At 57.1% G+C, this 11,368-nt stretch overlaps 1 protein-coding gene across 1 annotated transcript; it reads right to left on the bottom strand.

Moving 5' to 3' along the window:
* Positions 1–96: 96 nt before the first annotated feature.
* On the bottom strand, positions 97–8,178 carry HOOK2 (hook microtubule tethering protein 2). Its single transcript, XM_051971622.1, is given in 23 exon segments — positions 97–620; positions 719–790; positions 923–1,033; positions 1,274–1,377; positions 1,448–1,530; positions 1,765–1,799; positions 2,034–2,121; positions 2,205–2,342; positions 2,613–2,682; positions 2,751–2,838; positions 3,121–3,231; positions 3,358–3,458; positions 3,461–3,558; positions 3,677–3,817; positions 4,206–4,366; positions 4,515–4,595; positions 4,672–4,734; positions 4,887–4,954; positions 5,136–5,268; positions 5,386–5,436; positions 6,308–6,380; positions 6,598–6,683; positions 8,032–8,178. Coding segments are annotated over 23 exon segments (2,160 nt in total). The 5' UTR covers positions 8,077–8,178; the 3' UTR covers positions 97–461.
* Between the last annotated feature and the right edge of the window lie 3,190 nt (positions 8,179–11,368).

Raw genomic sequence — 11,368 nt, forward strand, 5'->3', positions numbered from 1 at the left:
CTGGAACTCCCCCATCTAAGGGGCCCTGCTCCTGAACCCAGGAATGCCTCCCTTCACTACAAGCTGACTGACCCAAGAAAAACCCAGTCTGGTAGATTTAGGACTGAATGCTTTATTTAATTATTCATCTCAGACTTAGAAGATTTATCCCCCTCCCAAATCACATTTTTAAAAAGAGAAGGTGGGGCCGAGCCTGGCAGTACTGGAAACACAGAAACCCAACTCCTCTCTGCCCTGAGAATCAGAGGTTAAAAATGGGGAGGGGCCCTTAGGAAAACATCTTAAAAATCAAAACCTGGGTCAAAGAAAAAGGCTGAGGTCAGAGGTCAGGGCTGGAGTTCCCTTGCCCTGGAGGTGGGCATGTGCAATAAGGGCGACCCCTTGTAGTGTGTGCCTGGAGAAGGGCGCAGCACAGGTTTACTTCTGTGCCGCCCAGAAGAACAGAGAAGAGAGTCCGAAGGTCAGTGCTTGTCTCCAGATCGGATAGGGCCAGCGTGGGCGCGGGCCAAGGGTCCCCGTCGTGTGTTGGTGGCCAGGCGCTGCTGGGCTAGGAAGGACTGGGCATAGGCCGGGCCTGGCTGTCGATCCTCCCCCGCAGCCCGTTGCTGCAGGGCCATCCCCTGGGAGGGAAGGGAGGAAGTCAGAGGTCACCTGAGGAGGAAGGTTTTGGGGGAGGGGAGGAAGCAGAGGGGGGTGGCTGGAGTGGGCAGCCACTCACCATGTTGTACCAGGCACTGATGATCAGCTTCTCTTCCTGCTCCCGCTGACTCCGGCTCTTCTCAAAGTCCGTCTGAGGGAGAAGTTTAGTTGGGAAATGTCAAGGCCTCGAGTCCTGCCCATTTCCAGCACAGTAGTCAAGGGGCGTCCCACCTCCACCCCAGGAGAGATGCATAATGTCAGCCCAGGCCAGGAAGAGAACCACCTCAAGGTGTCGGATCTTTAGGTCCTTCTCCTGGAGTTGGGTTCTCAGGGCTTGAATCTCCAGGGGAGGAGGCCCTGGTGGCCGCTGCTTGGGTTCCAGTGTCTGGATGACCTTGGGAGGGGAAGAGAAAAGGCACTGTGGGGCTGGCCCAGGCACCCAGACTGGGCAGGCGGAGTGGGGGTGAGGCACTGCAGCCCCCAGGTTCGACGGGAGGCTTGGGCTTGGCTTTGCCTCTGCCAGGGCTCATGCTCCCTCCCACCCCTGCCCCTGCCCTGGTTTCTTCCTTCATAAAGCCAGGGTAATGGGTGAAGGGTCAGTAGTTGTGAATGGGATTGGGCCAGAGATGCTCACTGTGCGAGCCTTCTCCATGTACCGCCGGTAGCGCTCCTCCATGGCCCGCATGTCGGCCTCCTTCTTCTGCAGGCTCCTCTGGAGCTCCTCGATGCGCCTCGCTGCTGTGGGAACCCAGAGCTCAGGGGCCTGTCCTCCCCTACCCCCCTCTCCCCTCGGGCCAGGGCATCTTACTGCTGCTGTCGGCCGGGGGCTGCAGCTCATCAATGTACTCCCGTTTTCGCTGCAGTTCCGAGTGCGCCTCGTGAAGCTTCTCCCTAGCCAGAGAGAGGCAGGATGAGCTCCATTTTACAACTGAGGAAACTAAGGCAAACAGCAGTTAAATGCCCACAGCCACCCCATCACAAAGCGTCCGACCCCAGAGCAGCGGGCAGACCCCCCCCACACCGCTCAGACCGGGCTCGCGGCCTGGGCCCAGATCTCGGGCTCGGCATGCACGGGCCCCTCCCAGCTCCCTCTCCCAGCCCAGCAAACCCAGCCCTGGCACTTACAGGTGCTCCTCCAACTTCCTCTTCAGCAGCGAGGACTGAGGACAGACACAAGGGGCGAGGATGAGGCTGGGCCCCCTGTTTTGTCTTCTCTGTCCCCCCCGCAACCCCCTCCATCCCCCACCCCCTACTTACAATAGCCTAGAGAGCCAACAGGCAGCAGGGGGAGAGAAAGGAAGATTAGAAGGCAGAGGAAGGGACGGCGGCCAGGGCAGGCCGGGCTGGACAGACCCTCCCCGCCTCCCCCAGGGGCCGGGGCCGGGGCCACTCACATCCTCCGCTTTGCCCCCCTGTTCCTGTAGCGCCTTCTGCAGTTCTTCCACTTGTGCCCGGAGCTCTGCCAGCTGTTGCTGATTCAGCCTGGGGGTGAGGAGACACAGGACTCAGGGGGTCCCAGCCCTGGGAGGCCTCACCTCGCTGGGCCTTCGGTCTCGGTGCCCCACCTGTGCTGGGTCTCCAGGCTGTGCCGGGCCCGGTTGGCCTCCTCCAGCTGCCCCTGGAGCTCCTCGGTGCGGCCGCGGTCGACAGCCTCCTGCTGGCACAGCCGTCTGTTTTCCCGCTGCAGGCGAAGGATCGTCTCCCTGCAGGGCCGGGCCCCAAGGGATGGTCAGACGGGCTCCCGTCTCTCAGCCCATCCCCATCAAAAGCGGGAGAGATCTCGGGCCGAGGCAGTGAGGGAAGCCGGAAGCCGGAGAGGGGGAGGACTTGGATGAGCGGGGAGGACTGGAGGTGGAGGACTGAAACAGAAGGGAAGGCGAGGAGACCCAAGGCTTGAATGACTTAAGGAGCAAGGGCCCAGCCAGCCAGAGGCCAAAGGGGGAGCCAGCACAAAGGCTGAGAGGGGAAGGAACCTGAGCTCAGCTGGGAGCATCTCCGCGGCCAGATTCTCCACAGGGGGCGACATCTGCTGCAGCTGGACATCTGGGAGACAGGGACCAAGTCAGGTGGGCCCTCCAAGGGCCCTGAGGCCCCCCAGGCCCACCACTCACCTGCCTGGCTGAGACCCCGCTGCTGCACCTGGACACAGCACAGCTCCTCATGCGCCTCCCGGAGAGAGTCTCGCTCCTCGATCAGCCGCTATAAGTGGGGGCAGAGGCAGGGAGAAGGGCAGGGGGGCAGGGTCAGCTCTGGGCTTTGGTCCTCCCTCCTGAAAGTACTGACGAGCACTATCGGGTCGGGGGAAGTTTTGGAAGAGCAAACTGAGACTCAGAAAAGGGACAAGGCACTCAAGGCCAACAGAGGCCGAGAGCGGCACACCTGCCTTCCACACCAGGTTTCCCGATTCCAAACCTAGGGCTCTTTCTACATAATTCTGTTTCTCAGCTTGGAAAATGGGCTGGGCCCCCAGAGGTCACCCACCTCTTTCTCTTTGACCACAGCCTCATATTTCTCTTCCAGTGTCCGGCACTCAAACAGCCATTTCTCAGCTTTCAGGGCCTCCTCCTGACGCTGACTCTGTAATTCTTGCACCTGGGGTTGGCGGGCAGGGGGTGGAACAGTGGGAACAAGGGGGAAAATCAGTGAGCTGGGCCAAGGCTCCAAACATCACCCGATTCCTCTGGAAGCGCCTCCAGGCCCGGTCTGCCCAGCCTCCACCTGTCTCCGATGGCCCTCCAGCTGGGCTCTGAGGGTCCCGGCCCGCCGCAGCTCATCCTCTAGCTGCCTCGTCCGTTCCGCGTGGCCTGCGTTCCGCTCTCCAGCAGTCGCACCTGCCGCCGAAGCTCCCCCAGCTCCCCGAGGCGACGCTGGCACCCACTCAGGGTGGCCTCCAGCCGGCTCGCTCGTTCGGATGACTGCCTAGGGGGCCATGGTTCAGCCTGGATCACCAGGGCAGGGGCTCTTGAGGGTCGGGCCTGGTTGCAGGGTTCCCAATCAGGAGAGGTCAGATCGAGTCCCAGGAGTTGGTGCCACTTACCTGAGCTCATCCATCTCATCCTTTAGGGTCTGGGCCTCCTGGGCCAGGCTGGTAAGCGCCTGGTTCCGCTGTTGGAGCTCAGCCACCTCTTTCTGCAGCTCCACGCAGCGCAGACGCTCATCCTCCTTCAAGCTCTCAAGCCTGTGGGCACAGGGGTGGGCCCATGGTGGGGTGGAGCCCAAACTGGGTGCTCCAAACCTCTTTCCCGGCAACGCCAGTGCCTTTGCTCTGCTGAACATCTTCAGTCTGTCCTGGCACAGTTGTGTGTGTGTTCTCTCCCCATCAGACTGCGAGCTCCTCAGGAGCAGGGGCAATCTTTGGCCTTTCTTTGTACCCCCAGGCCTCTAATTGGCACGTAAGAGACACTTCATGTTTACTGACATGGGCCTTTCTGAGACTCTTTTCATGACCTAGACAAGGTTTCCCTGATGCCCCTTAGACCACGGGCAATCAGGAACCTGGGGGCCCCTGTTAGGGGAGCCCAGGGGGACATCCCAGCCCTTCAATCCTGGTCCTCAGGCAAGCACACCTGAAATTTTCCTCTTGTAGCTGTTCTAGCTGTGACTGAAGAAGCAAAAGCCTCTTGGAGGTGAGTCCAGCAGCCTCCGGTCCCTCCAGCTGTGCCCCCCTGTCCCTCAGGGCTCGATTCTCCTGCACCAGACTCTGTTTCTCCTCCACTAGAAGGGTCAGCTATGATCAAAGGGAACAGAGCAGATAAGAGATGAACTCGAGGGGCCATGGGCCTGCCCATGTCCATCCTTTGTTCCTCCTCCCACTACTTGGCTCCTCAGGAGAGGGCTGATCTGGGCCAGAAGCCCTGAGAGAGCCTAGTGCCTACCTGCTGCTCCAGGTCATGGCAGCGCTGCCGAAGCTGATCCGCTTCCTCTGGCTCTTCACTCAAGAAGTAGTATCTCCTGGACTATAAGCAAGGCAAGTTTGCTCAGACTGGACAACCAAAAACAGGAAAAGCAGAGTCTCCCTCCCCAATCCCATACCTGGCTGTCGAAATTCCCATAGGTCTCTACTGTCATGGGATCTGCAGGATCTTTGCTCATGAGCTGAGATGGAGAGAACCAAAAGGAAACAGATAAGCCTAGGAAATTATCCCTAAGATCTTTCAGGCAGCAAGCGAGGTGGAGTGAAAGAGGCTTCCCTCCTCCCTTTAGCTAAGATCAAAAAGCCCCATTCCTTACCCCACCTAAAGCCTTACCTCCTGAATAGCTGTCATGACCACATGCTGCACAGATTCCTCCAAGGTCATGATCCTCTGGATGTGTTCTGTGGATCAGGGGTTCCACTGCTGAGACTAGCCCTCCAATCCCACCAGCCCCTGGTAGTGGTGATCCAGGCTTCCCCTTTTCAGGACTACCCCCCAAACTCCAAACCCCAGGCTCCTCTTCTAGTCCCATACATCAGGCTCCCCCTCCTGAGGTCTTCCTCCCCGAAGTCCCGGCCACACCTTGTTTCTTCTCACAGCTGATAGCACAGCTCAGCACCAGCTGGAGCAGCTTCCCCAGCTCAGCTGGATCGGAGAATTCCCCGATCAGGTTCACATCTGGCAAGTGTTGGTCGGATACCTGGTGTCCCAGGATCTGGGAGGGGGTGGGTGCGTCAGGAGCCTAGGGATTCCACAAACACCCACTTCCACAGTCCCTTCCCCAAACTTTGACAATCAGAGATGTCTCCACAACCCACTCATGGTCACTCACATCCTGAGAATATTCCACAAGACCCTGCAACACCTTCTTCAAGTTGTTGACCTGGGGAGAAAAGTGGTACTTGAGTCCCTTGCTATCTGTCTGGCCCCCACCCTGACCAGTTGTTCCCCAAGTTAACATCTATCCAGTCCCCCTGGCCCTTCCCTACATATCACCATTCACTTATTCATCATATCTCTTCCATGACACCCTTTGGATCTCTCTTATTATCCGTGTGGGCCTGGGCCATTTGTTCATTCCCTAGACACATGTCACAAATCCTCATCTGTCCACATTACACCAATCATCTGTCTATGTTGCATCATCGGATCATCTGTTTTATCTCGTCATTTCAGTACAACGTTCCATACGTTCCCCACCCCCGCCTCCCCGAAGGTCTTCTATCTGTCCATCCCACCACTGTTTGGCTCCCTTCCTCATTAAATCAGCTACCTGCCCCCATCCCCACTAGGACCTTCATGGATCTATTCCATGTCTCCCCAATTCCTTGTGAGATGTCCTCTGCATTCCCAAGATGGCCACTTCCATAGTGCTTTAAGATTAGCAAAGCCCTCAACACACGTGGTTTTATTAGACCCTCACAGTCACCCTGAGAGAAGGCACCTTTACAGAGGATACCAGAGCTGACAGTTTAATAACTTGCCTAACATCACCCAGCAATAAAGATACGAGGCAAGATTCAAATCTTCCTCACTCCACAGCTAATTTCTACATATTATATTACCCAGCTGCTATCTTTCCAGATATTCTTCCGCGGGCCAGTGCTATCACCATACAGGAACACCTGTACAGCCATAACATCACCTTCCCATCTTGAACTGTTCAAGTTAATCTTTCCTGGAATGTATCCCGTAGCTTTCACCTGCTCTTCCTTTCCCCTGAAACCTACGTCTTCCATCTGATCCCTAATCACCTTCAGCCGCCAGTTGTGGTCAGTATCATCTCTGATCCGAAGGAGCCAGGTCTCATTGAACCAGGAAGGGTCTCTGGGGAGAAATCGCAGGTGACAAATTGCAGTAGGTGACAAGCTGCATTAGAGGAAATCCCCGCGGTGCGGCCATAGGCTATGCATGCCATCTAATGAGGATGCAAGAGCTAAGGGAGTCTTGTGGCCCTGGGGTCTGGGGAAAGGGCCAAGGATGCTTGGCCGTGGCCTGGGTTCTTTGAGGAAGGCTGGAGGTTTCTAGGTTCCCCTCAACTCACATCTGATGTAGCACATGGGCCACTGCCAGTCCACTGCTTAGGTCCTGGGGAGAAGAACAGGGCTGGGAAACCCCAAAAGTCTGCAGCTGGGGGAAAGGGAAACAGTGGGTGAGGATTTCACGGTCCCTTCAGCTGCAACCTGTGGGCAGCGGAGAAAGGAACCAATCCTGAGCGCCCAACGCCCAGGTGTGGAATCTGCGGTTACTCTTTCTCCCTCTCTCCTCCCACTGAGAGGCGGGACCCACCTGCCCTACTCACCGGGAAAGGTGGAGTCTCTGGGGTTGCTCTCTGCTCAGGTGATAGAACAGATTAACCAGCCCTTCATCACGTGCTTTCATCAAGCTGTCCCCCTGTCTTGCCCTCTCCAAACCCCTTATAGCATGTGACAGGGCAGTGCCAACCAGACCCTTCACCAGTATGCTACCACTCTTCCTGAAGCTCAGGTAGGGTGGAGCCTGGCCACACCCAGGAAAAGTCCAGCCAGGGGGCAAGGGGAAGGGAGGGAGTCTCCTCTTCTGCCTCTCTCCCGATTCCAGCCCTCTGCCTCCTTCTCAGGAGTCTGTACCTTGTGCCACATCTGTCCCCCCCAACTCCCCGCCCCGTAGAAATGTAGGGGCCTCCAGGATTCAGACGTGATGTGCTTTCCCTGTGGCTTCCCCACCAAGGAGCATAAGGATTATGAGTATTCCCTCAGTATTTGCTGAATGGATCTTGGGCTAGGAATAGACAGGTCTCAGGCATTGGCTTGGGTCTCAAGGGTAAAAGAAGGGGGATTGAAGTGAGGGTCTTTATGAATGGGGTCTCTGTGGCTCCAGGGCTATTTTGGGAGGAAAAGAGGGAGAATCTCTAAGGAGAGCTGGGGGGGGGGTGTAAGAGACTAACTGGAGATGGAGTGGTCTCTAGAGGAGGATCTTTGGGGGAGACGTGAGGGAAGGGTCTCTGAGGGGCTAACTAGGGAAGGATCTTTGGGGAATGGGATCTGGGGGGATATGTGGGAGGAGGGTCTCTGAAGGTCTCTGGGGGAGGTATGTGAGGGGGGGTCTCTTTAGGCAAGGTCTGGTGGTATGTGGGGGGGGATCTCTGGGGGGGGTGTGGAGTGAGAGTCTGAAGAGAGGTTCTCTGGGAGGAGGTATGTGGGGGAGGGTCTCTAGAGGAGGTTATAAGGGAGAAGGATCTGAGGGGTATGGGAGGAGGGTCTCTGGGGGGAGGTTACCTGGGACGAATATCTCAGAGGGAAACTTATGGGGGCTATGTGAGGGAGGGTCTCTGCAGTAAAGTCTGGGGGTTACATGAAGGAGGATCTTTCTGGGCGAAGGGTCTGGGGAGTGTGGGGGGGAGAGAATCTGGGAGAAGGTTGTGGGGAACCTTGCGGGGGTTGAGGGGAACTAAGAGGAGGAGGGTCTCACACCTGTTCCTCACCGCCCCGCCCCTTACCCAGGTGAGCAGAGACCCGCACAGCTCAGCCTTGTCCACGCTCATGGTTCCGGTTCCGGTTCCGGCTCTGGCTCCAGCTCCGGTCAAGCAGGTCAGGCCGCCGCTGCCGCCGTTGCCGCCGCTGCCACGGCCGCCGGGTCCGCCACCAGCGAGAGGCGCAGCCGCCCGGCGGGCCTAGAGCGCCGCTGCCCCGCCCCCCCCGAGCCTGACCTGGCCCCGCCCCTATGCACCGCCTGCTGCCGGACTCGGGCACGAGTCCCGACTAAGCTCCGCCCCTCCTTGCCTCCCGTCTCCGCCATCTTGGAGCCGGGCACTCTAACCGCTTTGGGATGCGCTACCCATCCTTTCTAGCCTCTCAAAGATCATTAAGAACACATAGGGAAAGGACATCTTGGCCATTCGCCTGCCTCACAACAACCACGATCTAGGTACTGTTTATGGAGGTTCAAAAGGGATGCTTTTACCCAGCGACTTTTTCCACAAGGCCGCAAAGGCAGTGGGAGGTGGAGTGAGGAGTGTCTATCTGGGGCCACTTTGGGCTCCACCGGGCTCAGTTTGAAAGCGGTCCCGCGTGTCTACTGGGGCCCACAAGGAGGCACTTAGTCCCCGGAGTCTGCGTGTCTACAGCGGCCCACAAGAGGGCGCTTATGACTCGGGCTGCGTATCTACAGTAGTCCACAAGAGGGCGCGCACATCTCGGTGACTGCACTGAGTATGGGCATTTCTCCCTCCTCCCCCAGTAAGGCTCCTTCCCCCCACCCACCCAGGGCTAGGCTGAATTTGGAGCTGGGGCCGGAGGCACTTCCTGTGGAGGGTACTCTCCGGGCCCTGCGGAGGGGGGTGGGGAGTGGATGGAAGAAGAGACTGGTGCAGAAAGACAGGGATCCCGAGGAATCCCCAAGAGAAACCCGAATCGGGGGGTTATCGCTGCCGGGCAGGCCGGAGAGACTGGGCAGTATGATCCCTGAGGCCCCTACTGACTATGAGAACAGACTTAGAGGGAGGCAGCGCTCGGGCTAAAGAGACACAATCAAGTCCGTGACCAAGTTTAATCTTAAGACTAGATGGCGAGTCAGACATCCATAAACTCCCTCTCTCCTGTCTTTTTCATATCCCCCCCCCCACACACACACATATCCTCTCCCCCTCTCTGACCTCAGAACCCTGACCAGGCCGCAGCCTTACACCACCACTCTGTAATTGTCTGTAATGCTTTAAAACCTCACGGGCCCCATAGGCAGACTGACCAAAAACTCCTGTTGTTTTCCAGCTTTTCACTGCCTAGAAAAAGGGATGAAGGGAATGGGGATGGGAAGGGAAGTCCCAGATCCCACATTTGGGGGAAGGGAGGGTCCTGGGCTCCAGATGCAGGCTGGGGGGGGGCTAACCAAGACTGGGCCTAACTCCATCTAAATCTCCCTGGGGCCTGAGGAGTTTCCCGGAAAGTGCAGGGGCCAAGGGAGGGAACTGGAGCTGCTGGGAAACCGGCTTGACTCACTATTCTTCCCCACCCCCCCTTTCCAATCTCAGCCCACAGCCCTGCCTGCCACAGCTGGATCCAGACCTTCTCCCCTCCTCCACACACAACAGTCTCCAGACTGTCCCTCCCCCTCATGCCCACCCCAGACGTCTATACAGAAAAACCACTGGGGATGGTGACCTCTTCACATCCCCTATTCCCCCCATATACTTGGAGGTGATCCCTCACCACAAAATAGCTACAGCTAGACTAAACCCAGCCTGTTTCTCCTACCCCCACCTTGGGTATTTCCCTCCTATGTGAATCCAAATGTGCCTGCAGGTCCTTGTCTTCAGGGGTCTCTCATCTGTGTCTATCCCACATAAGGAGCCTATGACACTGCAGAGTCCAAACTAGTGGTTCTCAACCTTTTTTTGTCATGAAGCCCTTTAACACTGTTGGTGATCGGGAAACAAAAAACAAATTACATTGAAATACAATAATCACATGGGGAAAAACAAGTTAACAGATCCAAGATTAAGCTTCCCTTCCTAAATCAAAGACTTCGAAGGGGGTGTGGTAGAGTGGGGATAATAATCCTCAAGCTGTTATTTGCCCCTCAGATTTGTCAAAAGTGAGCATTATCAGTCTTTAAACTAGAGAAATCAGTGGTGGTATTATGAACAAATCCAGAGGGGATGAGGCACTGGAAGGACACCTATGGTCAGGGAACTAGGAGCCCAGGGTACCAGGTAGGGGCCCAAAGTTTTTCTCTTCCCCCTACAAGGGAGTGGGGTAAGAAGTATTTGGTCTGGGTGGGTCTTATGCCTGCTTATGTCGCCTTTTCCCCCCACCTTTTTCAATCTCTGCTTTTTTTTTTTTAAACATTCCTATTTTGGGGGGTAGCTGGAAGTTGATCCAGAGAGGAGCTTTGGCTAGTGAAGAGATGGGGAGAGAGCCAAGTGCCAAATGAAGATCATGATGGGGCTGACAGGACCGAGGAGGAGTGCTGTGTGCTTGGGGTGGACAGGGAGGGGTCGGTGTATTTAAGAAGGATGCAGAGGAACTTATATGTAAGACTAAGACTGGGAAGGAGATGGGGTTTAAGTCGTGGAAGGGATATATTGGAGTGCCGCAGAAGAGTTAAGGGTCTCAGTGCGTGACGGGGAAGGATCTGCCTGCGTGACGGCAAAGGGGCGGGGCCGGCTGCGTGACGGAAATGGGAGGGGGCCGCGTGCGTGATGAGGGTAGGGAAGGGATCTGTGTGCGTGCGTGCGTGACGAAGAATGCGTTCTCTAGGGAAGTGGGAATCCGGTGGATAGGGATGGGGAGGGACCGAGCGCATCTGTGCTTGTGCGCGTCTGGGGAAACGTGTGCATCGCTCCCTGGGGCGCTGCGGGAGTGGCAGTGGTAGGAAGGTCTGGGAAAGCGAGGCTTGTGGTTGCCCCTCCCTAGTCCCCTCGCTGTGCGCGAACCCCATCCCACACCTGCCCCCGCCAACCCCTTCTTCCCTTCCTTTCTCCTCCCCCTCCCCACCCCGGCCCTCCGAGGGGCTTTTCCGACTGTTGTGAAACCGGGAAAGCAGGGTGGCTGTTAACCCCTTCCTGCCGGGCTGAAACCAGGCCGGGGCTTCCCCTGGTTCGACTACTGGGCCACCAGCTGTACCCCATCTCCATGGCTACCGCGACTTCTGGCCTTTTTTACTAACACCCCTCTTACAGAGCTGCTTATGCTTGTACGGCTTTGGACGGGGGGGAGTAAGTGGGGAGAACCTTCTTTTCCTGACCGCCTGGAGTGAGAAGGTTCAATGCCCTTCCCTCTCTGGCTGTGACTCAGACCCCAGGGTCCCCAGTGTATTGGGGGGCTCCACCCTATGAA

The sequence above is a fragment of the Antechinus flavipes genome, chromosome 1 (genome assembly GCF_016432865.1).
Source record: "Antechinus flavipes isolate AdamAnt ecotype Samford, QLD, Australia chromosome 1, AdamAnt_v2, whole genome shotgun sequence".
NCBI lineage: Eukaryota > Metazoa > Chordata > Mammalia > Dasyuromorphia > Dasyuridae > Antechinus > Antechinus flavipes.